The sequence below is a fragment of the Schistocerca serialis genome, chromosome 1 (assembly GCF_023864345.2).
Source record: "Schistocerca serialis cubense isolate TAMUIC-IGC-003099 chromosome 1, iqSchSeri2.2, whole genome shotgun sequence".
In the NCBI taxonomy this organism is placed as follows: Eukaryota; Metazoa; Arthropoda; class Insecta; order Orthoptera; family Acrididae; genus Schistocerca; species Schistocerca serialis.
In genome coordinates, this window is record NC_064638.1 from 500,786,109 (window position 1) to 500,811,908 (window position 25,800).

At 44.1% G+C, this 25,800-nt stretch overlaps 1 protein-coding gene across 1 annotated transcript in view; it reads right to left on the reverse strand.

Annotated features, from left to right (window-relative positions):
- LOC126474122 (uncharacterized) overlaps nucleotides 1–25,800 on the reverse strand; it is a 335,080-nt gene that overhangs the window by 13,383 nt on the left and 295,897 nt on the right. The window contains exon 2 of the mRNA XM_050101555.1: nucleotides 10,762–10,887. Within this exon, the coding sequence (XP_049957512.1) occupies nucleotides 10,762–10,887 (126 nt within the window). The remainder of the gene's footprint in view (nucleotides 1–10,761; nucleotides 10,888–25,800) is intronic.

Here is a 25,800-nt window from a genome sequence, read left to right on the forward strand (position 1 = left end):
GTACCGACATCCGCCGTACGGTCTTCCGCCAATGGCGTCATTCGGATGGGGCGTGGAGGGACATGGATCAGAAAATTATTCTCGCGGCCGTTGTCGGTTTCTCAGACGTGGGAGCCTCTACTTCTCACTCTAGTAGCTCCTTAGCTGTCATCACGAGGCTGAATGAACCCTGTTGCAGTCATCTCACCCTAGGAAAAATCACTGGCAGTACCGGAAGTTGAACGCAGGTCCTTCGCATGGCAGTCAGACGTGATGGCCGCTAAAATAATATCGACTTACACGTGCCAATCGAAGCCGTAATGCTTTTGAGGAAAGAGATTAGTAGAAAATAGATTCTACAGTTTTTCGTTGTAAAGCATTTTAAAACTTCCCACAACATTTTTAGTTACTGGCTCATCTTCTGTTTCGTTCGCATATATCTGCAAATCACTATCACGTATTACCACTGAAAATGTTTTGAAGTGTTCCGATTGTTTCGTATGAAAACGATTACCAAGTGATGTAGTTGACCTCGCCAAACACTTTCGCCCCTGTCCAATTCAAGTACAGCCAACCCTGCTAAATATTCTTGTTAGGGGTGAGAGATTGAGGACTATCTGCCACTACAACCACAAGTTATTACATACGCAGGTGAGTCACATAAGACGTAACACCCATTTTATTTCTTGAACGTTTCGAGATATCGAAACGAGGTTCTCAGTAAATGCTAGTACGCCGGAGGGGAGGCGTGCAGTACTGTTGCATGGATCCATTTCGTTCTTCATAATCCGATGCGCTGAAAGAAGTATATCGTTTTTTTAACTGGAATGAAGTACTTATTTAACGGTATTCAAAACGTCTTGAAAGTACAAGACCGTTATAACTAACGACAAGACTCTGCAGTATTTAACTGACAACAGCGAATACATTCTACCTTGCGTCTGCAGTAGCATCGACGTAGTTGCTCTATCTGCCCTGGTCGCCAGACCGTTATCTTTGCTGAGCTTCTTCTTAATTAGACTCAGTGCTAGATCCCAAGCCTTGCTGAAATTATAGTCGCCGTCTCGATTGCTAAAACTGTCTCTGGTGCGAATTTCGCCTTTTTTTTTAACGATACTGGCACGGAATCTGACAGGCCCCGGCCTCCCGCAAACCAAGGTCATCCTTGAAAATCCCCAATAAGTGTCCTGTGTGACAATATTACTGGGGAGTGTCAGAGATGACATCAGTTGCGCAAGGCCGCGGAATTCCATGCCAATGTGGCAAGACGTATATATTGGACAAACAGTGCACACCATCGAGGATCGATGCCGAGAACACCGACAGATGTCGGTGTAGAGAATAGCAACGAAACAAGATCATATGTAGGTCCAAGATCAAAAAGTAATTAAAAAGGATGTTAGGAATTCACTAACATTAAACATTGGTTATATTTTTCTCGGTTAGAACATGATGTGTTGTCTCCTCCCCCTCCTCGCCCTCCCCCCCTCTGCCCCAACCAAAAAAAGAAAAATAGTGCTTGGTCGAGTTTAGTTTTTGTTCATATTCTCATATAGGCATAGGATGAAATGTCAGCTGCCTGATTAGCATGCTACATGTGTGTTGTACAGTTACACAAATCTTTGGAGCTATGGAATTAACATTATGGCAATGAATTTCAGAGGTCACATTCATTCTTTAGGTGTTAATGTAAGTTTTAAATTAATTGTATTCTTCCGGCAATTCATACTGCCTATATTTGCGTAATATTTCACTGCTTGCCTGCTTAACATAGTATTTTTAGCCAACATGGGTTTTGTGCACTTATAGCCCTCATCACGTTTTTGTAGATAGCTTCATTCAAGCCTAATAATAAAATGTCAACTGCCTGATTAGCATGTTACTTTGTAACAGCATTGTTTTGTAACAACTTAGACACTTAAGTAGCATGAGAGGCACTTAATTTCGGAGTCCACAGTTACGTTTCAGACATTATCTTTTACGGATATGCGTGAGTGTGTGGATATAACGTTGTGAATATTGACATTTTTTGTGTCATTGACGAAGTTTTGCATACAGTTTGGATGTGAAATAACATTGTGACACTTGAGGAGCATCATGCCTGTTTCAGAGAACAATTCAGGTGTAGAAATATTTAATTTGAGGATCCATTGCTCTCTACACCAGTATCGTACAGGGATCGAACTAAGTATATTATCAAGTGCTGCTTAATCTACACAGAGAGATGAAATTTACTGATGAGGCAGAATTTTAACTGCTTACCTATTTTTGACCTTTTAAATACTGAACACAGCACAAAATTTAGGTGTGAGTCATGAGAGAGAATTTTTGCTGACGGTGCAGAATTTTTTCTGATGAGGCAGAAACTTTTGCTGACTCAGCATCTTGCCCTCTATTACCTTCAGCCTATTGTCCAATGCAAAAGTGCACAAAATACACTGTAGCTGTCTATTCCCATCATTAAAAAAATAAATGTTATCAAAAGCGAAGGGGCGCAGTGGTTAGCACACTGGACTCACGTTCAGCAGGACGACGATTCAAACCCGAGTTCGGCAATCCTGATTTAGTTCTTCTGTGATATCCCTAAAACGCTTGAGGCAAATGCCGTACTGATTCCTTTGTGAGGGCATGGTAAATTTTCTATCCCATCCCCCCCAAATCCGATGGGACTGATGACGTTGCTATTTGGTGCCCTCTTCCGAATCAACCAACCACAATAGTATTTATTCCATAACCGTTGTGAACCGCTTTTCGCTTTTCTATGCCATCCTCACACAAGATTAAACAATTTGTGCACACTGCACCAGGCAGTTTTCCCAAGATATGTAATCTTTTATTACCATATATCTGTACAGAAACGCAAGTGGATTAAAATAGACAAAAAACTATGAAGAAAAAGTCTTATAGTACACTATACTTTAAGACTGAAAGTATAGGAATGTAAAGGCCAAAACAGTACATAAGTGAGTACTGGAATAGACTGTTATACAGGGTGAGTCACCTAAAATTACCACTGGAAACACCTCCCAAACCACAACAAACACGGAATGACCAATTCCGTAGACCGAAAGTGAGGAGAGGGGCTGGTGTAATTGGTTAATACAAACAATTGAGAAATGCACGGAAGTATGATTTTCAACACATACTTATGTTTTTTTCTAAAATGGAAACTTGTTATAATTTTTTTGGACAACTGGAAATAGAAAAAAAACTTAATCAATGCCGTTTCTCACACTATAAAATGTTTATTACATCCAGAGTAATTTGTAACGTAAAGTTGACGCTTGAGTAACTTCTCCTCTGTACAATCGTGTGTATCGGAGAGAACCGAATTAATTAGGGATACAAAAAGAACAGTAATGTAACGTTACGTCCACATTCTAACATTTTAATTAGTCTTTTTCTCTGAAGAATGCTGTACCGCGCTGATTTGTTAGAAGGAAATGTGCATTAAGACGAAAATGTAGTTAAATATACAAATTTGTTTTTTTGTTTTCAATGTAAAAGAGTTTGTCTTGACATTTCACGCCAATAAATGTTCAAAGTGGTGCCCATCTTTTGCTACACACATTTGCAATTTACCACGTACTGAATGTCTTACAGGACGCACTACATCTGATGTAATGTTACCACAGGCTGCCTCAATACGATGTTCCACATCCTCTGGGGTTGTAGGCACATCACAATAAACGTTCTCCTTTAGCACACCCCACAGAAAGAAGTCTAAAGTTGTAAGATTAGGAGAACGGGCTGGGCAAGTTATGCGCCGGCCAGGTCCTATGAAACGCCCGTCGAACATTTTGTCAAGGGTCAGCCAACTGTTCATTGCAGAATGTGCAGGAGCACCATCATGCTGATACCTCATATGTCTACGCGTTTCCAGCGGGACATTTTATAGCAACGTTGGGAGATTATTTTGTAGGAACTGGATGTATTTTGCACCTGTCTGGGTGCCTTCAATCAAGTGAGGACAAATGAGATGGTCGCCAATCACTCCGCACTATACTTTTGCATTCCACGATCGCTGTCGCTCTACCTGTCGAAGCCAGTGAGGATTGTGCACGGACAAGTAATGCACCTTTCCTAAATTCAATGCACCGTGGTTTGTGAAACCTCCTTCATCGGTAAACAGGTAGAACTGCAACGCATTCTCTGTTAATGCCCGTTGACAGCAATTCACTCGATTTTTAAAGTCATCTCCATGTAATTGCTGATGCAGCGACACATGATACTGGTGAAATTTATAACGATTATATGCACATTACACAACTTTTACTCATTGCACTACCTCTAGCGATGTCACGTGAACTCATGTGTGGGATCACGATAAAAGTAGCTAACACACCAATTGCACCTGCTTCTCCTGTGGTGGGTTTGTTACGGACCCGTTTGCGTGTTACGACCGTACCTGTTGCATACTATTGTTTATAGATGTTTTCAAATGATCGGAACGTTGGATGATCTCTGTCTGGGTACCTTTCTGCATACAATCTGCAGGCTGCAGTTGCCTTTTGTCCACACTCACCATAGATGATATCAACTCTGCCTTTCCGGGGTTAGAATAAATCGTTTTTAGAGTTCTTACAACGCTATACACTCTTTTGTACTTGCAACCTTCTCACGTTCCTACTGTGCATACTTCTGTTCTTACTTGTGTACAGTACACTATCACAAACGTCCGGTAACAAAGTGTACTACGGTCATTTTGAGCACAAGGCCTAATTCAGCAAGCGGTACATGCAGACACTGAGACAGCTAAACTCGTAAACATCGTAGTCATCGTAAACATACTCCCACAGATCTTGTTTGTTACAACACGAGACTGAACGTCTAACGTTTCAGGCGTCAATTTTACGTTACAAATTACTCCGGATACACTTAACATTTTATAATGTAACAAATGGCATTGATTAACTATTTGTCTCTACTTTCAGTTGTGCTAAAAATAATAACAGGTTTCCATTTAAAAAAACGTAAATGTGTGTTGAAAATCATACTTCCGTGCGTTTCTCAGTGGTTTGTATCAACCAGTTCCACTAGCCCCTCTCCTCACTTTCGGTCTGTGGAATTGGTCATTCAGTATTTGTTGTGGTTTGGGAGGTGTTTGCAGTGGTAATGTTAGGCGACTCACCCTATATATATATGAAGATGTAGATGTCCAAAAGAACAGATATATCTTCATGTAAATGAGGTTTACGGGTCAATGATCTTCTTCAGTGCGGATGCACTCACATTGTGCGAACTCTTACGGGAATAGGCAGACTGATTACCGCGAGTAATGAGTTTAGTGGACTGCCGGCGCGGTATCTCAGCGTGTTCGGTCAGAGAGCTGGCTGCTCTCTGTGATAAAAAAAAAAAGAAAATCTAAGTGAAGGGATCAACAACGGACTTCAACGGATGTCGTGTGACGTCCGCTACGACCAAACACAAAAAAAGACGGATAGAGCGTCTGCCATGTAAGCAGGAGATCTCGGGTTCGAGTCCGGGTCGGGGCACATATTTTCAACTGTCCCCGCTGATATTTATCAACGCCTGTAAGCAGCTAAAGGTCTGGATTTAATTGTAATTTCACCCTGTATATGGACTAAAGAAGTGACGAATGTTATGAACATGCAAAAAAACGGGGCATAGGGGAGGAAGGAGTCAATGGAATGTGGATGAAGAGCTGTTATACTATTTATATCGAGAAAAATATTAACTGGATGCTACTACAAGAGCAAATGATGGAACTGTGTTTGATCATTAAGGATTACGTCAGAATTCTGTGATTGGTGTTTACTGTTGTCAAGAATTTCAATTAATGTTAGTATTATATCATTATTTGCTCTATGGAGTGCATCATAAGATTATATTCTAAATTTTGGTGTAAATTTACTACGTTCAAAAAATGGCTCTGAGCACTGTGGGACTTAACTGCTGTGGTCATCAGTCCCTTAGAACTTAGAACTACTTAAACCTAACTAACCTAAGGACATCACACACATCCATGCCCGAGGCAGGATTCGAACCTGCGACCGTAGCGGTCGCGCGGTTCCAGACTGTAGCGCCTAGAACCGCTCGGCCACTCCCGCTTTACTATCTTGTCACAAATTAGTCTGATAGGTAAATTCACCAATTAAAACAAATCTTAATTACAACCAAAAACTGGAAAAGATAATGTGCTCGTATTAGTAAAAAACTATATATCTACCTATTCGACATAGTACTAAGCTAGTCTCATTGGATTTCAGCAGTCTATATTCCGATATTTCTATGGGAGAGGCCATGGAAGGTTTGATAGGATTGGTATATAACACGGAAACAAATCCAGTGAAAACAGAGGATATAGACTGGCTACATAGACATGCTTAAAGCAAAATTATTTTCAGTTCCAATAGATTCTGTACACAATTTTATATGCATCCAGAGCTGCTGAATGAAAACACTGCTGACAGCTGGAAAAACTTGGTTTCAATTGACCATCATTACCGGTTTCATGGCTTACAGCTACGTAGTAAAGTGAAACAGAAATTGTTACATTAATCGAGCATAGGTGAACCCAACGTTCTGAGTTGGGGTATTACCATTCAGAGGATATTGCTAATATTTTTTTTTTTTAAAAAAAAAAAGATTAGATGAACGACGGCTACTTGGGAAGGTGGTCCATGTAATACCCTCTACTAATGTTGCCAGCTGGCTCTGATGAACATTGTATATGCGAGTATCATCCCCAACCAGGCACAAAAGACGCAACTTCCAAGAGCAGGCGCTGCCTTCGCCGGTCACCAGAAAGCACTGACTGCCAATTTACATCAAGTTTTACCAGCTGTCAGCGTCTTTTACATTCATCGTGAGATTTTGTACAGTCAGTCAATGTAGTTCCCCTTTGAGCCCCTAATTTGCTGAAATTTTGATGGTTAAGTCTGAAAATTTTTAGATGAAGTGTCCCTAAATTCTAAAATACATCTGTTGATCAGTTACGTGGACTGAGTACTGGGCTTGGGTACAGATAACATGAGACTGTTAAACTAATTATTCCAACATTTAAATTCACATAACGGAAAAATTAAGTTTGTAGTAGAAACTCCATCAACTTCTCAGATCTTAGCAAAGACATTAGCAAACAAAAACATTTGTTTAAGGTACACAGGAAAAGTAACTGCTGCGGATACAGTAACAGCTGCGAATTCCCAGAATCCTGCAACACACAAACATGCAGCCTTCCACTCCATGATGCACCAGCAGCTATCTATACCGCAAACCAAATCATATTTTGAAAATTATTAAAAATAATTAAAAAATTATATAATTAATAGTTATAGTGCTAACGTAATTCATAGCATACTTGGTAGAAAGAAGAGGCAAAGGATAATAGCACATAAATATGTTCCTCAGAAGGCACTGACAGCAATGCTATATGTAGATCGGGTTTCACAGGTACTTATCAGAAAACTGTAATGGAGGAAAAAAATGGTTCAAATGGCTCTGAGCACTATGGGACTTAACATCTATGGTCATCAGTCCCCTAGAGCTTAGAACTACTTAAACCTAACTAACCTAAGGACATTACACAACACTGAGTCATCACGAGTCAGAGAAAATCCCTCACCCCGCCGGGAATCGAACCCGGGAACCCGGGCGTGGGAAGCGAGAACGCTACCGCACGACCAAGAGCTGCGGACCGTAATGGAGGACACCAGCTTTCTATTCCGAGGCAAAAAAAGGCAAGGGATATCTCCTAATATCGTATCGGACCTTTTTTGCCCGATGAAGCGCAGCAATTTGTCTGAAGTCCCGTGCAGACATACAGAACAATGCTGCCTCTATAGCAGCCTATTACTGCAAAGTGTTGCCGGTGGAGGATGTTGTGCACTGACTGACTTCTGGATTACGTCCCATAAACGTTCAATGGGATTGTGTTGGACGATCTGTGTGTCAAATCATTCGCTCGAATTGTCCAGAAAGTTCTTCAAAACAATCGGGAATAGCAACGGCTCGGTGAAACGACATCATGGTTTGGGAACATGAAGTCCATGAAAGGCTGAAAATGGCCTCCTAGTAGCCGATCATAACCATTTCCAGTCAATGATCGGTTCAGCTGGACCAGAGGAGACAGTCCATTCCATATCAACACAGCCCACACCGTTAAGGATCCACCACCAGCTTGCACAGTGCTTTGTTGTCAACCTGGATCCGTGGCTTCTTCGGGTTTGCGCCATACTCGAACTTTACGATCAGCTGTTATCAACTGAAATCGGGACTCATCTGACCAGGCCATGATTTTCCTGTCGTCTAGGATCCAACCGATATGGTCAAGAGTCCAAGACAAGCTCTGCAGGCGACGTTCGTTGCACGTCCTCCATTGATTTCTGCGGTTATTTTACGCAGTCTTTATCGTCTGTTAGCACTGACAATTCCACACAAACGCCGCTGCTCTCGGTCGTTACGTGAAAGCCGTCGGCCACTGGGTTATCCGTGGTAACAGGTACCGCCTGAAATTTGCTTTTTTCGGCACACTCTTAACATTGTGAATATCTGAATACTGAATTCCATAACGATTTCCGAAATGGAATGTCTCATACGTCTAGCTCCAACTACCATTCCGCATTCGAAGTCTGTTAATTGCCGTCGAGTGGGCCGGCTGCTGTGGCCGAGCGGTTCTAGGCGCTTCGGTCCGGAACCGCGCTGCTGCTATGGTCGCAGGTTCGAATCCTCCCTCGGGCATGGATGTGTGTGATGTCCCTAGGTTAGTTAGGTTTAAGTAGTTCTAAGTCTAGGGGACTGATGACCTCAGATGTTAAGTCCCATAGTGCTTAGGAACATTTGAACCATTTGAACCCGTCGTGTGGCCATTATCAAATCGCAGATCTTTTCATGTGGAGCACCTGAGTAGAAATGACAGCTCCGTCAAAGAACTACCCTGTTTTACCCTGTGTACGCTATATTACCACGATTTGTATATGTGCATATCGCTATCCCAAGACTTTCGCCACCTCAGTGAATTTCTATCTTAAAAATACTGTCGACCACATTCTGTTCAACATTGAAGATCCAACCTTTGAACAAAGCGGAACTTATAGGATTTCGTGCAATCTATGTGGCAAATTACACGAGGATCAACCACGTTGGTATATAGCTGCTATACTGATTCACAGTGAGAGGAGTTGGAGACTAACATGAAAGATTCCACCTTTGCTGAAAATGCTGTGAATGAATGTAATTGTAATGATATTAAGTGTGATGTTCTCCATAGAATAAATAAAGGCAGAAAATTTGCATTACTTGAAAATACCACTAGCAATAAACACGAGTCACAGAATGCTAACTTAATCCTTAATGATCAAATACAGTTTCATTAATCGCCCTTGCTAATGTAGGAGTAGGCAGTTATTTTACTCAACATAATATTAAATGTTTATTGTAAATAGTATAAGAGTTCCCCATGCACGGTCCATTGACTCCTTTCTCCCTTCCACCACATTTTTCGCCTATATTTGTAAAAATTTTCTCTGTACAGCTGCCATTGTTTGGACTATCTGTTTAATTTTAAGTTGTCTGAGGATGGGCTGCAATGCAGAAATTCGGTTTACTGCTATAAAACAAATGTTACTGTGGAATATCTATATTACAAATGTTAATAGGTCTCTGGTTCTCTAAGTACCGACGAAATATTCCATAAATGCTAAATAACAGCTCTGATTGTATGCAGTGTTTTATTTGTAATTTGGCGCCCTAATTGTTGACATTGTGTAAACAGGTCAGCCGCTCGTACACTAACTTGTTACATAGCTTGTTTATTTATTTACTTTATTTGTGTGTTTATCTGCGTTTTATTGGTTTTTTGATTGGTTCTATGGGGACCACCACAGTTTCTTTTCCTGTACCAACCTTTTTATCTCAGAATTGCACTTGCACCCTATTTCTCCAATTATTTGTTGGACATATTACAATCTCTGTCTTCCTCTACGATTTCCCCCATTTGCAGCTCCTCTGGTACCATGGACGCTATCTCCTGATGGCTCAACTAATGTAGTGTAAACGTGACACATTTTTTGTCAGCGTTCGCCACATGTTCCTCTCCTCGGCGGTTCTGTACAAATCTGCCTCATCTCTTATCTTATAAGTAGACTTAATTTCCAGCCTACTTCTGTAGTACCGCGTCTCAAACGCATCGATTGTTCTGTATTGTTTTCTGCTCAGTCCATGGTTCACTTCTACGCACTGTTTTGTAACGGGCGCACATTCTCGGTCATTTCTTCCCCAAATTAAGGCCTGGGTTTCAGACAAGCAGACTTCTTTTTCAGCGTGGAATGCTGTCTTTTCATAAGGTAATCTGTATCTTATATCCTGCTTGTTTCATCAGTAATTCATTATTTTTCTTCCAACGTAATAGAATTTCTTTCCTCCGCTTCATCAACTACACGATTTTCTACGTGATTCCCTTAACGATTCTCAATTTTAGCGTTATTCTTATCGCTTATTTCATTTCTGTTACTCCTCAATACGTAAGTGTTTCCCCATAGTGCTTAGAGCCTTTGAACTTAAGTGTTTCTTTGGCTAACTTCCAGCCCATATTATTTTTTTATTCATTCTGTTCAGCAACTTTCGTAATTTTTCCTCATTGGTACTGAAGACTGCAATTACACCAACGAATCTTATCATCGATATCCTTTCAAGCTGACGTTTAATCCCACTTACGAAACTTTCTCTTAATTCCTTCATAGCAGTTGAACTGTAGAGGAAACAAGTGCTAAAGGGGTGAAATATGTCAGCCACCAGAGATGTAGAAGGGCCGGTACTCACTGTCCTTGGCGATGTGCGTGACGCAGCGGTCCTTGGTCGGCGGACACGGCAGCAGCGTGTCGTTGCCACATTCCTCATAGTCCTGCCGCACGCACTGGTAGCACGTCAGGTTGGCCTCCGTTGCGTCTGAAACAACAACATGCACCTCTGTTAATAACAATTGTGAGTTTTCTTTAACACTGTGCTGCCAAGGTCCTCATGTTGTCTGAAGATGGAAATTATTTCATACCCTCCAAATGCGTACGTCATACACAAAAATAGTTTCTAACTTGTATTACGTAACGTAAAAGTTGTGGTACTTTACGTCATTTGCTTGTACGTTAACACACACACGCAATAAGGAAATGGAGAACGACAAGGTGGAATGAGGATGCGTAAAACCAAGAAAATGCAAACAATAGAGGAAGAACCGATTTGTATTCGATTCTGTCATGGGGTTTAACTGTACTGCATGACAGATGGCGTGAACCACATAGCAGACGTGGTCGGATGTCAATATAATTTCGTACACTTACACACCGTCGGCAGGATGCAGATTGTTGCAGCTGCAATTCTCGGTGGCAGAAAAAACGGCCACCAGAGTGTAGTAGTGTCGTTCGTATTTATTGTAGTATTGTAGGTAAGGGACGTGAACGGTGTCACATGTTGCGTGATTACTGTGAAGGATTCTAAGACTCCCTGTAGCCGTGTGAGACGGCTTGAACGATTCTTGACGGTGTTTGAGAAAAGGCTCACAGTGGGCTTGCGTTGTGTGACAACCAGACTCGTGGGGCATTTGGATCTAAGAGCGGCCTACCGTTGGACTTCATGGCAGTGAGGGCAGACATATTGGTCGTCAATGTTCCAGTCAACCATGTCTGACTATCACAAGGGAAGATCGCTGTATTGTGCAGCTTTATATAAAGGGTGATCCATTGATCGTGACCGGGCCAATATATCTCACCAAATCAGCATCAAACGACAAAACTACAAAGAACGAAACTTGTCTAGCTTGAAGGGGGAAACCAGATGGCGCTATGGTTGGTTCGCTAGATGGCGCTGCCATGGGTCAAGCGTGTATGAAGTTCGTTTTTTAAAATAGGAACCTCCATTTTTTATTACATATTCGTGTAGTACGTAAAGAAATATGAATGTTTTAGTTGGACCACTTTTTTCGCTTTGTGATAGATGGAGCTGTAACAGTCACAAACATATGGCTCACAATTTTAGACGAACAGTTGGTAACAGTTAGGTTTTTTAAATTAAAATACAGAACGTAGGCACGTTTGAACATTTTATTTCGGTTGTTCCAATGTGATACATCTACCTTTGGGAACTTATCATTTCTCAGAACGCATGCTGTTACAGCGTGATTACCTGTAAACACCACATTAATGCAATAAATGCTCAAAATAATATCCGTCAACCTCAATGCATTTGGCAATACGTGTAACGCCATTCCACTCAACAGCGAGTAGTTCGCCTTCCGTAATGTTCGCACATGCATTGACAATGCGCTGACGCATGTTGTCAAGCGTTGTCGGTGGATCGCGATGGCAAATATCCTTCAACTTTCCCCACAGAAAGAAATCCGGGGACGTCAGATTCGGTGAACGTGCCGGCCATGGTATGGTGCTTCGACGACCAATCCACCTGTCATGAAATATGCTGTTCAACACCGCTTCAACAGCACGTGAGCTATGAGCCGGACATCCATCATGCTGTCATGCAGTGAAACATCTTGTAGTAACATCGTTAGAACATTACGTAGGAAATCAGCGTACATTGCACCATTTAGATTGCCATCGATAAAATGGGGGCCTCCCATAATGCCGCACCATACATTAACCCGCCAAGGTCGCTGATGTTCCACTTGTCGCAGCCATCGTGGATCCACAATTGGTAAACGGTCGATTTTAACACGGGTAATGTATCACGAAGCAAATACCATCCGCACTGGCGGAATGTTACGTGATACCACGTACTTATACGTTTGTGCCTATTACAGCACCATCTACCACAAAGCGAAAAAAGTGGACCAACTAAAACATTCATATTTCTTTTCGTACTACACGAATGTGTAATAAAAATGGGGGCTCCTATTTAAAAAAACGCAGTTGATATCCGTTTGACTTATGGTAGCGCCATCTAGGGGGCCAATGTAGCGCCATCTGGTTTCCCCCTTGAAGCTAGACGAGTTTCGTTCTATGTAGCTTTCTCGTTTGGTGCTTATTTCGTTAGATATTTGGCCCGGTCACTATCAATGGACCACCCTGTATAACGCAGAGAAAGAGAAATGGAGCCCCTCCACTCCCGCACTAGGATGGTGACCACCACAAAAGTTTCACGGGCAGCTGTGCAAAATGTTTAGTATTCAAATGTAGGCTTCACTGTGTGCAGGTCTTTGATGATGTCTGTATGCCTGTATACGATCACCCACAATACGGTCTCATCTAGTAGGCGGAAAGCGATTGAAGGGTAGCGGTTTTAAGGGCACAAGGAAAAAAAGTGCCATGGAAATGCGATGGGAAAGTAAACCTTGCGACAGTCTGGGCAGGTAACAGGGCTATTGGCGGGATTCTGCCAATAGTGGCCTTTCATGCTAGAGTCTTAGGATATGTTGATGGAGAGGCCTTACCTATGTAGCTGGGCAAGCTGAAGTGTTAGCGTACTTCTGGCATACCATGTCGTCATTTGAGTGGTCAGTTTGACTACAAAACAGGCAGCTCGTTGTGTGGGGTCTGCTTATGTCTTGTCTATCCGGCTTCCCTGGTTAAGCTGTATGGTTGGCTTTATGAGTACACCCGGCGGTGACAGTCAGGTTTGTTATAATACAGGGGTTCACCGATATAGCCTTCAATGGGTGGTTAATTTTCGCTAAGGAAAAGTGTTTTCTTGGCTGTTATGGTACCACCTGTGTTGTGATCATTGTTCCACACATTCGGGATGAAGGGGTCTTCAGCTCCTGTGCAGTCCTCGTGCGAGCTTTTTGAATACCTCCGCGAGAGTATCGAGGTGGTATTCATTATGTAAGTCTGCGGTGCGTGTGTGTCGTGGTGTAGTGCGTATGACTCGTAGCACTTTGTTATGTATGACCGGCAGATCGCACAGACGTGGTGGAGTTGCGTAGCCTCTGACTGGAGCTGCGCATGTCATCAGGGGTCTGGTAAGTGTTACGCATATAGATCTCGACGCCCTCCTATTTAGTGTGCTTTGACTGTTGAGCTGCTTGAGTCTCGCACACTCTCCGTTGACGACATGTTGTATGTGGTTGCCCTACGTGAATTTCCGACCATCCAGACACCGACGTATCTGACTTTCTCACGGAAACGTACACTGATTATCCAGAACATAAGACCACCTACCTATTAGCCGATATGTCCACCATTGAGTCGGATAGCAACGCCGACGTGTCGTGGCACTGAGGCAATGAGGTCGCTGGAGCAAAATGGCACCTAATTCCCGTAACGAGACACCTAATTCCCGTAAATTCCGGGGAATGGTGGGTGGGCGGGGTGGGAGGGGAGGGGGGACATGAGCTCTGATGCCACGTTCAGTAACATCCCAGATGTGTTAGATCAGATTCAGGTCTGGTAAGTTGGGAGACCAGCACATCTATTGGAATTCGCCACTGTGTTCCACGAACAAGTCCATCGTACTCCTAAATTTTTGACAGGGCCTCTTATCTTGTGGAAAAATGCCACTGCTGTCAGGAGAAACGATCGTCATGAAAGGGTATATGTGATCTTTGACCAGAGTGCGGTACATCCTGACCGTCATGGAGCCTTGCACGAGCTCCACATGACCATGACTACACACTTGAATGTTCCCCAGAGCATAATGGAGCCGCAGTCAGCTTGTCTCCATCCGGCAGTACAGTTGTCAAGCGACTTTCCCCTGACGACGAATTCGCGCCCTCCCATCGACATGATGAAGACGATATCGGGATTCATCAGACCATTGAACGCTCTGCCGCTGCGCCAACGTCCAGTGCCGATGGTGTTGTGCCCATTTCAATATTAGCTACCGATTTCGTTGTGTTAACGTTGGCACATGCAAGGGTCGGCCGCGGAGGCCCATCGTTGGGAGGATTCGGTGCACTGTCTTCAGACACGCTTGTACTCTGCCCAAAGTTGTTAGTTCTGCGCCGGCCGCTGTGGACGAGCGGTTATAGGCGCTTCTGTCCGGAACTGCGCTGCTGCTACGGTCGCAGGTTCGAATCCTGCCTCGGGCATGGATGTGTGTGATGTCCTTAGATTAGTCTGGTTTCAGTAGTTCTAAGTCTAGGGGACTGATGACCTCCGATGTTAAGTCCCATAGTGCTTAGAGCCATTTGAACCATTTTTGTTAGTTCCGCCACAGTTCACCGCCTGTCCTGTTTTACCAGTCTGCCAGCCTACGACATCTGACATTTGTGATGAGGGGTGGCCGCTCAACACCACGACGTCTGGACGTGGTTTCGCCAAATGCTGTAGACACTCACCACAGCACTCCTCGAACATCCGACAAATCGTGCAGTTTCCGAAACGCTCGTGCCGAGCTTCTGGGCCGTCACAATTTTCCCTCGATCAAACTCAGACTGATGGCGCGCCTGTCCCATCCTATACACGGGCGGCACACTCACTGATGCATATATCTGACTGGGAGTCATTCTCGCCAAGTGACGCTGGTAGTTCAGTAGTCATAATTTTCTGGCTGGTCAATGTGTTGGGCGTATGCGTAGTGTTATCTGTCTGCAGAGTTAGTGTTTGCGCAGTTGGCTCGCTCTGCACGGGTAAACAGAGAAGCCTCTCACTTGCCGACGTTTACTTTCATTCGCTATTTCTCCAACCAAATCTCAACATTTCTGAGTACTGTCCGTGGTCGTGAGTCAATATTTGGCGATCTCCAGTCCCGGAAGTGTCACTTGCGTAGATGGTAACCACCGTGTCTTGTGTTGTCGGGATATCATTTATGTAGAGGATAAGCTGCCTAGGGCTACTCCTGTTTGAATACCATGTCGTGTTGATTGTTTGTCCTGAGTGTCAGTGTTGAAACTTCTGTTCGTGGAATATAAGGTTATGAGGCGTACGAGTTTTTGGGGAAGCCACCGTCGCAGAGTCTTGCTGATAAGGCCGTTGTACCAGCGACTATCGACGGCCTCTTCGATGTCTAGGGACACAGCTCCTATTGCAATGCTGTGTTGTAAACGTCTGTTATTTGTTCAAGCATACGGAGGGGTACTGTGCAGCAAGCACATCGGAAGTAACCCCGTCAGATCTGCGCTTCCATACGAGAATAAGTAACGAATTCCCTGCAACATTCTGTGCCGTCTCACGCCATTGGTTGGAGGCTATCAGGAACCGGGCTAGGGAATTACCGTCCCAGGCGGAGGCTCCCATTAATACCGCATCATAAAAGGCTGCGTTTGCATTGGATCGTTACTCGGAAGCAAGAACCGCAGATGACTGGAGTAGCATTCTGTTCAGCGATGAATCACTATTCTGTACTACCCTGCATGACAACCGTCAGTGAGTGTGGCGCCTACCTGTTATGAAGCCCCGTTTTCCCGATGTTTTCGAGAGGCGCAGGGGTATTACTCCCGGTATAACACTGTAGAGAACAATCGAGCATGACCTCAGGCCACGGCTGGTAGTGACTGAAAGATTTCTGACGGTGCAACGGTAGGTCACGGACATCCTGTGCCCTAATGTGTTACTTCTCTTGCAACAGTGTTGTCGTCAGTACACTACACGGGGGTGTGTGAACTGTCTGCATAATGTTGGAGAATTCCCGTGGCCAACGGGATCCCTACATCCGTTCCCTACAGAATAGGACCAGCTCAGTCGTCAGCTGCGTCCCAGTTCCAGTATCAGGATTACAAGAACCAGTTACAACAGCTGTGGACCGCCTCAGGAGTGGATACAAAGACTATATGGCAGTCGTTCCATCCGAATCAATGCAAGCATTCAGATCACAGTGGGTGCAGGTCATACTTATAAAGGGACTCATATTAAGTTTTTTGTTACTTTGACTGGATTTCGAAATCACTGAGATAACGTCACGTAGCTTTTCAATTGGTGAACTTTCGGTTCCTCCTTACCTTTTGCGTAATTCACATTCTCTGTCAGGCAGTGTGTATACAGGTATTATTGCAAATTGCAAAGCAATATTAAATCGAAAGAACGCGTAAGATCTGTCACAGCGGAGGCGAATTGGAGACAGACTTGTTGGGAGGATTCTGGGAACGTTCTGATCATTTTCAAAGAAAATCTCTTCTAAGATGCTGTTGGGCTTTGTTCTAGAGTAGTGCTCCAGTGTTTCAGTTCCTACATATACAAGAGCTTGTAGATGTTTTTTTCAAAGTCATTTTATGTCTCATCAAGAACTGCAGTAAACCCTTGTTTTCTACCTGCATCGACAGAAACGATCATTATCAAGCGACATACAACTGTTGCAGCGACTTATATGATGTAACTCCTATACGGTGTCAACAATAAAAATACATAATATACAGTCAATCTGGATTACTGCTGTCAAAGATAAAACACTCTTACATAATTAAATAATTTTAGTACAGAGCTGTCATACACTTAGATTGCTACAAAGATTTTATGTTGTTAGACGACGATCGTTCCGAACATTTGTTTTGTAAGTTTTATAACGTTTCTATTATCAGTAGGTCTTGGTGTTATATACAAAAGTTGTTTTAAGTTGCACATTTTCGTCGAATTAATCTGGTGGGAGACACCCAAGCAATTCAGAGGCAAGCTGCTAGGATCGAAAGTGATATGAAAGCGTAACAGATATGCTGACAGATTTTGTAGTCTTTGGGAGAAAATCGACGATATTCTAACGAAACACTATTGGGTGAACTTAGAGAACCGTTATTCGACGAAGACTGCAGTAGTTCTGCTGCTTCTGTCGTATATGTGCGTACTGACCACTGGAATAGAATAGGATATTTCATCTATTAGTGAACATTAAATGGGTCGTGACCACCCTTCGAATGACAGCATGAACTCCTCTGGAGACACTTTCAGTGAGGTGTCGGAATGTCTGTGGAGGAATGGCAGACCATTCTTCCCCTAGAGCCGAAACTAGAGAAGGTAGTAACGTTAGGCCCTGGTATCTAGAGTGAATCTGTCTTTCCAACTCATCCCATAGGTATCCCATTGGGTTCAGGTGGGCATCTGGACAGGTCAGTCCATTTCAGGAACGTTATTGTCCACAAGCCATTGCCCCACAGATGCTGCTTTGTGACATGGTTCATTGCCATGCAGATGCAAACGACAGTGGTAACGGAGCTGTTCCTTTACTGTACACAGTACACTATGGTGTAGTGTAAAATGTGTTCATATCGCTCAGTATTTAAGGTTACCTTAACCGGAATAAGATGACATACTAAGCACGGAAAACACTCCCAAACACTACCTACTCTGTACGTCACTGTTGAAACTGCACGTGATGACTTGTGATGTTTTCCAGGCATTCGCCAATTTCAAACCTTTTCATCGGTATGGCAGAGCGTGTTTCATCATTCCAGTTCACTCGATTACTATCATTCGCCGTCAAGTGGCATCACTCTTTACGCCACCACAAGCTCTAAGTTTTTCTTGCTCATGAGGATGTGCTCCACTATTGCACCAGATTGCTTTTAACTCCCTATACGCAGTTATTGCGCTAGCTGGGTTGCTGGTACCACTTCGTAACTCACGAGGGGTTACTTCCGCTGTTTTCGTGCGACTTTGACAACCATCATCTCCAGTTCTCAACCATCACCTGTCCACCAGAACATGACGTCTGCATGGTCTTAGGCCATGTCCTACGTGAGCGACAGAAGCGACCGACAGCGAGGGACTTCTGGATATGCGATACTCCAGCGACAAGTAGCAGCATCGGGCGAAAAGCTCCGGTGTCGTGCTTACGAGCGAACATGTCGCGCTACAAGATGGCTGCTTAGAGCCACCAGCTGTTTCTAGAAAACGGCGCCCTTAAACTGTAAAATACAGTAGCTGGAGAGTAAGGCTACAAAATTAGGTTTACTTAAGAAAATAAAGCGAAAAGGAATGCTGTGCATGAAATTTACAAAAGGAGGGATCTCAATGGAGGATTTCGTAAATGTCATCAACTACGAAGGTCACCAGACAGATTCTTCAAATACACGTGAATGAGCAGAGGAGCATTCGACTATCTCATCAATAAATTAAATACGAATGTTTTTACATGATCAAGAACTTTCAACAGCCAATAAAAGCGGAAGAATGACTGACTACATGACGAACTACTCTAAATAAGACATAAATACAAATTTCCCGTATGTAATAGATGGCTGTGGTGTAGCGGTAGCGTTACAGTTCGTGATTACGTGGTATGAAAAGATCCGGGCTGACTCAGTTACAATTCTGTATACTAAGCTTTATGTATACTGTTTACACTGCATCGCCAAGTATATTTTTAAGGTTTTGCCAAAGAACTTGATCTGTAAGTGTATACACAAATATCTCAGTACATCACACCCACTAAATTCTTAAGAAATTACAATGACCCATGAAATTTTACAGATATTAGATGTTGCGAACGTAATTCATCGGCAGTAAGTGTTAAGGCGAAGCGTTTCAATTAATCTAAATAGTCCGTAAAAGTAAAGCAGACAAAATTTTTTAAAAAAAGGCCAACATTTTCTACAATGATTAGTCTAAAAGTATGAAATTAAAAAAAATAGGGAAACGTTTGATGCACCTTGTTTTCTGTTCACGATTTCGAGCATCATTCAAAGGCACGTAGAACGTTTCTCTGATCAACTTATTTTTTTTATAGAAATCATTTCATAAAATATTTGATTTCTATCATTTTTTATTTTCAATTGTTATTCAGAAAGCATACTCTTATTGACTCCTCCTTTGCCTTCCTAACGTACTTGATATGAAGGAAGCCTTTTTGACATTTAAATACCGCACCAATGTAGCTTTTTATGTGCAAAATAGCTAGGCCTTGAAGAGATGAAATTTTTGACACTTCATTTACATAGCTTGGCAGCAGCTTTTCGTGAAATATTTGAATTTTTCCTCAACCCATTAATTAAGTTTTCGTTAATTACACTGATTACTTTCAAGCAGTTAAACATTTTCATGCAAAATTAGACCTCATGCTGGTCACTTTGATACCCCGTTTACCTGTTTCTCTCCCTTTGTTTGGCTATGAAAATTCGTACAAAACCTCATGGTGCAATTTATAGGGAGCCTTGTTTTCGCTCTGCTCACGCGTTTACAAAAACGTATCGAGTGTTAAGCATATGATAAAATAGTCCTTTCTGTTTGCTGCCATTTCCAAAAATCGTCGTTTCGATATCTTGAACCGTTTATGAGATACGACGGTTTTTACTATCACTTGATTCCCGAAGCGCAGGAAAGGTTCGGACGCGCCGCGAGCGACCCGTCCGCTGATATAACAACCAATATTTTAAGAGTGAAAAGAGATATCATTCCGGTCTCAACTATTAAATACAATTTAGTTATGTTGGTTACATTTCATGCGCAATAATGTATGGCCTTAAATGAACTATATGGAAAGCCTACGCAATGTGATTTTACCTCTGCAAATTTTAAAAATTTCTTGCAGCCATGTACTCAATTTCGTACAGCGCAGTAACTATAACGAATAACGAAAATAAATTCAGACCCTTATCGTTTAAAGATATCAAGCTATAAGATGCGGAAGAATCAAATTTTTTCACCCAATAGTTTTCGTAAAATCGGATGATAAGTATTTCATAGCTGCCATCGCGTCCGCTCCACTGCTTTGCCGAGAAGACACGTGGTTGTCGCTCTCTGTCGCGCGTGCTGCAGCGACAAGATTCAGACACGTATGAATTCAAACGTCGCCAGTTGCAGCGGGAGACAGACAGCGACACGGATGTCGCTCAGGTGGAACACTTCCATAACTGTACCTGCGGTTGTGTTTTGTCGCCTGAAGCTGTCACGCGCTGACGGTCGCTTCTGCCGGAGGCGGCCTTAGTTTAGCTACGTTGTTCTTTCGCATTTTCATTTCACAGTCACATATTGATGAACAATCAGCTTGGGCTACTTTAGAACGATTTAAATATCCCTGATGAATTTGTTACTCAAGTTGTGCAGTGAATTAGTAGTTCATAGCACAGTCCCATTTCTGCCTAGCTTGGCTGTTGGCACCAGCACACGTGCTCCCTTCCACCACAGCAGAGAGTGTCTGTTAAAGCAAAACTGTCTTTTGCAGTCCCACAGGGAGGTGTGGAGCGGCGTGGTGTCACAGCAAGGAGTAGTCCAGCGTGCGAAAGTGAGCCGCCAACATGAAAATGGAAGCCAGGGAAGATGGCCGCATACTGGGCCAACTCGATTCAGGAACTGGACAGAGTTGAAAAGAAAAGGTGACAGTTAGCGCCTCGAAATCTTGTGTAGATTGCACTGCTGCGTACTTTCCCAATGCTGCGGTGTCATTTCAGTCTCAAGTCGACATAATACGTGCCGTGAAAGTTGACGGTAAACAGTGAATCGGACAACGACGTAATTGTCAGATATACCATGTGACCAAAAGTATCGGAACACCTGCCAGAAAATGACTTACGAGTTCGAGGCGCCCTCCATCGGTAATGCTCGAGTTCAATATGGAGCTGACCCAGCCTTAGCCTTGATGATAGCTTCCACTCTCGCAGGCATACGTTCAGTCAGGTGCTGGAAGGTTTCTTGGTGGAATGACAGCCCATTCTTCACGGCGTGCCGCACTGAGGAGAGGTATCGAAGTCGGTCGGTGAGGCCTGGCACGAAGGCGGCGTTCCAAAAAATCTCAAAGGTTTTCTATAGGATTCAGGTGACGACTCTGTGCAGGTCAGTCCATTACAGGGATGTGATTGTCGTGTAACCACTACGCCACAGGCCGTGCATTATGAACAGGTGATCGATCTTGTTGAAAGATTGTTCTTCAACAGTGGGAAGCAAGAAGCTGCTTAAAACGTCGATGTAGGCCTGCGATGTGACAGTGCCACGTAAAACAACAAGGGGTGCAAGCCCCCTCCATGAAAAACACGACCACACCATAACACCAACGCCTCCAAATTTTACTGTTGGCACTACACACGCTGGCAGATGCGTTCACCGGGCATTCGCCATACCCACACCCTGCCATCGGATCGCCACATTGTGTACCGTTATTCGTCACTCCACACAACGTTTTTCCACTGCTCAACCGTCCAATATGTACGCTCGTTGCACCAAGCGAGGCGTCGTTTGGCATTAATCGGCGTGATGTGTGGCTTATGAGCAGCCACTCGATCATGAAATCCAAGTTATCTCACCTCCCGCCTAACTGACATAGTACTTGCAGTGGATCCTGATGCAGTTTGGAATTCCTGTGTGATGGTCTGGATAGATGTCTGGCTATTACACTTTACGAGTCTCAACTGTCGGTGGACTGTGTCAGTCAACAGACAAGGTCGACCTGTACGCTTTTGTGCTGTACGTGTCCCTCCACGTTTCCACTTCACTACCACATCGGAAACAGTGGACCTACGGATGTTTAGGAATGTGGAAATCTCGCGTACAGACGTATGACACAAGTGACATCCAATCACCTGACCTCGTTCGAAGTCCATGAGCCGGCCGAAGTGGCCGAGCGGTTCTAGGCGCTACAGTCTGGAACTGCGCGACCGCTACGGTCGCAGGTTCGAATCCTGCCTCGGGCATGGATGTGTGTGATGTCCTTAGGTTAGTTAGGTTTAAGTAGTTCTAAGTTCTAGGGGACTGATGACCTCAGAAGTTAAGTCCCATAGTGCTCAGAGCCATTTGAACCATTTTTTTTTAAGTCCATGAGTTTCGCGGAGCGCCCCATTCTGCTCTCTCACGATGCCTAATGATTTCCGAGGTTGCCGATGTGGAATACGTGGCAGTAGGTGGCAGCACAATATGAAAAACGTATGTTTTTTAGGTTGTTACTTTTGATCACATAGTGTATTGTTTGTGTGGCCTGTTTTAGATATGACAGCCGTCCTTCCTAATTGTTGGGCTAAAATGAGATGAGTAGCCTACCAGAAAGTACGTTTATGACATTTTCAACATGAGTAATGACGTATATTGGCTTAAAACTATATTACTGTCGATATTATACGAACATGTTGGCTTCAAAATTTACACTGTGTCGGTCCACTTTTGTAAAAGGCTCTGCTGCTACCTTAATAATATATTTAACGAGTTGAAATATATCTACGTGCACATATCTCCACGTTTTTAGTGGACGGTCATTTTTCTACCGTGCAGCAGTGCCAGACGGTAAAAATGGGTCCCTCGTTATTCCAGTTATCTCATAAATTATTGTCTACACAAAAAATTAGGATTTTCTGCAGAATTCTTGGGAGCTACTCGGAATTGTAATCATAAACTTTTTTGTAAAATTGCAAATTATTTTTTTTACAAAATAAAAATTTCCGTTAATAATATTGTTTCCTATTTTGTTCTTGGAATACTGCAGAACAACTCAAATTTTGTAGAGGGAACTCTAGAATTAAAAGATATCTATCACGAACTCTGAAAAATTGTATACTCCTCGAAAGTCGGTTGTCAGCTTCACCGGACTGACAATATTCTGCAATAATGCTCGATGGGGACATCAATCCACATAGTTTTGATATACGTATATGCCGTAATCGAAGCTGCTCCGTTGCTCGTTGGTCGGTTATCTGAACATGTGCAGGAAGCTAGGGATAAGGATAACCGGCAGTTCAAATGGTTCAAATGGCTCTGAGCACTGTGCGACTTAATTTCTGAGGTCATCAGTCGCCTAGAACTTAGAACTAATTAAACCTAACTAACCTAAGGACATCACACACATCCATGCCCGAGGCAGGATTCAAAACTGCGGCCGTAGCGGTCACTCTGCTGCAGACTGTAGCGCCTAGAACCGCACGGCCACTCCGGCCGGCTAACCGGCAGTATCGAGCAGATTTTACACCTAAATATTCCCCTGAGACAACGATTAATATCGTATTTAATTGGATTCTGACATCTCTGTATCCATCCATGTCGAGAGTCCATAAAATGACTACTGAAAAACTTAACAAGTTGCCTCATGAGGTAAAAGATCTGCTTTTCGAACCATCTCCCAATCGACAGCCAGACTGCGGTCCTTCTCAATGCAATAATGACACAAGCGACGAATGTGACAGTGATTACGATCAAAAAATCTAAAATAGCGAATAAAACGTTTAAATATGGCAATTTAGACTTGCGATTGGTAATCAGTGGTCTCACAATACTTTATACCCGAAGTATCACTCGAATCTGGCAAATTTCTAAGTTCTGATCCTCCAAATTGGTTCCACCATTTCGAATTTTGTAAGTCCGACGTATGATTCCTAATGAGCGACCCAGCGACTCTAAAAAGAACAGAGTTCTGTAGGATTTTGTACCCTTTTTTTCTGTGCAAGATTTGAAGATGTTTGGCCCACTGTGGCCGTGGGTAGTGATGCTAGGCTATGCATGGCATACCGATCAAGCTTGTTTATGTCCCGGCGTGGCTGGCGCAGGGAGTTGTCCGCGACTGCAGCCCCGTGTATGTGGGATGGAGAAGCTTCTGTCAGCAGAGTGGAATCCCGGCTGAGAAGGGACAGTGAAAGACAGTCAGCTACACTCCTGGAAATTGAAATAAGAACACCGTGAATTCATTGTCCCAGGAAGGGGAAACTTTATTGACACATTCCTGGGGTCAGATACATCACATGATCACACTGACAGAACCACAGGCACATAGACACAGGCAACAGAGCATGCACAATGTCGGCACTAGTGCAGTGTATATCCACCTTTCGCAGCAATGCAGGCTGCTATTCTCCCATGGAGACGATCGTAGAGATGCTGGATGTAGTCCTGTGGAACGGCTTGCCATGCCATTTCCACCTGGCGCCTCAGTTGGACCAGCGCTCGTGCTGGACGTGCAGACCGCGTGAGACGACGCTTCATCCACTCCCAAACATGCTCAATGGGGGACAGATCCGGAGATCTTGCTGGCCAGGGTAGTTGACTTACACCTTCTAGAGCACGTTGGGTGGCACGGGATACATGCGGACGTGCATTGTCCTGTTGGAACAGCAAGTTCCCTTGCCGGTCTAGGAATGGTAGAACGATGGGTTCGATGACGGTTTGGATGTACCGTGCACTATTCAGTGTCCCCTCGACGATCACCAGTGGTGTACGGCCAGTGTAGGAGATCGCTCCCCACACCATGATGCCGGGTGTTGGCCCTGTGTGCCTCGGTCGTATGCAGTCCTGATTGTCGCGCTCACCTGCACGGCGCCAAACACGCATACGACCATCATTGGCACCAAGGCAGAAGCGACTCTCATCGCTGAAGACGACACGTCTCCATTCGTCCCTCCATTCACGTCTGTCGCGACACCACTGGAGGCGGGCTGCACGATGTTGGGGCGTGAGCGGAAGACGGCCTAACGGTGTGCGGGACCGTAGCCCAGCTTCATGGAGACGGTTGCGAATGGTCCTCGCCGATACCCCAGGAGCAACAGTGTCCCTAATTTGCTGGGAAGTGGCGGTGCGGTCCCCTACGGCACTGCGTAGGATCCTACGGTCTTGGCGTGCATCCGTGCGTCGCTGTGGTCCGGTCCCAGGTCGACGAGCACGTGCACCTTCCGCCGACCACTGGCGGCAACATCGATGTACTGTGGAGACCTCACGCCCCACGTGTTGAGCAATTCGGCGGTACGTCCACCCGGCCTCCCGCATGCCCACTATACGCCCTCGCTCAAAGTCCGTCAACTGCACATACGGTTCACGTCCACGCTGTCGCGGCATGCTACCAGTGTTAAAGACTGCGATGGAGCTCCGTATGCCACGGCAAACTGGCTGACACTGACGGCGGCGGTGCACAAATGCTGCGCAGCTAGCGCCATTCGACGGCCAACACCGCGGTTCCTGGTGTGTCCGCTGTGCCGTGCGTGTGATCATTGCTTGTACAGCCCTCTCGCAGTGTCCGGAGCAAGTATGGTGGGTCTGACACACCGGTGTCAATGTGTTCTTTTTTCCATTTCCAGGAGTGTAGAAG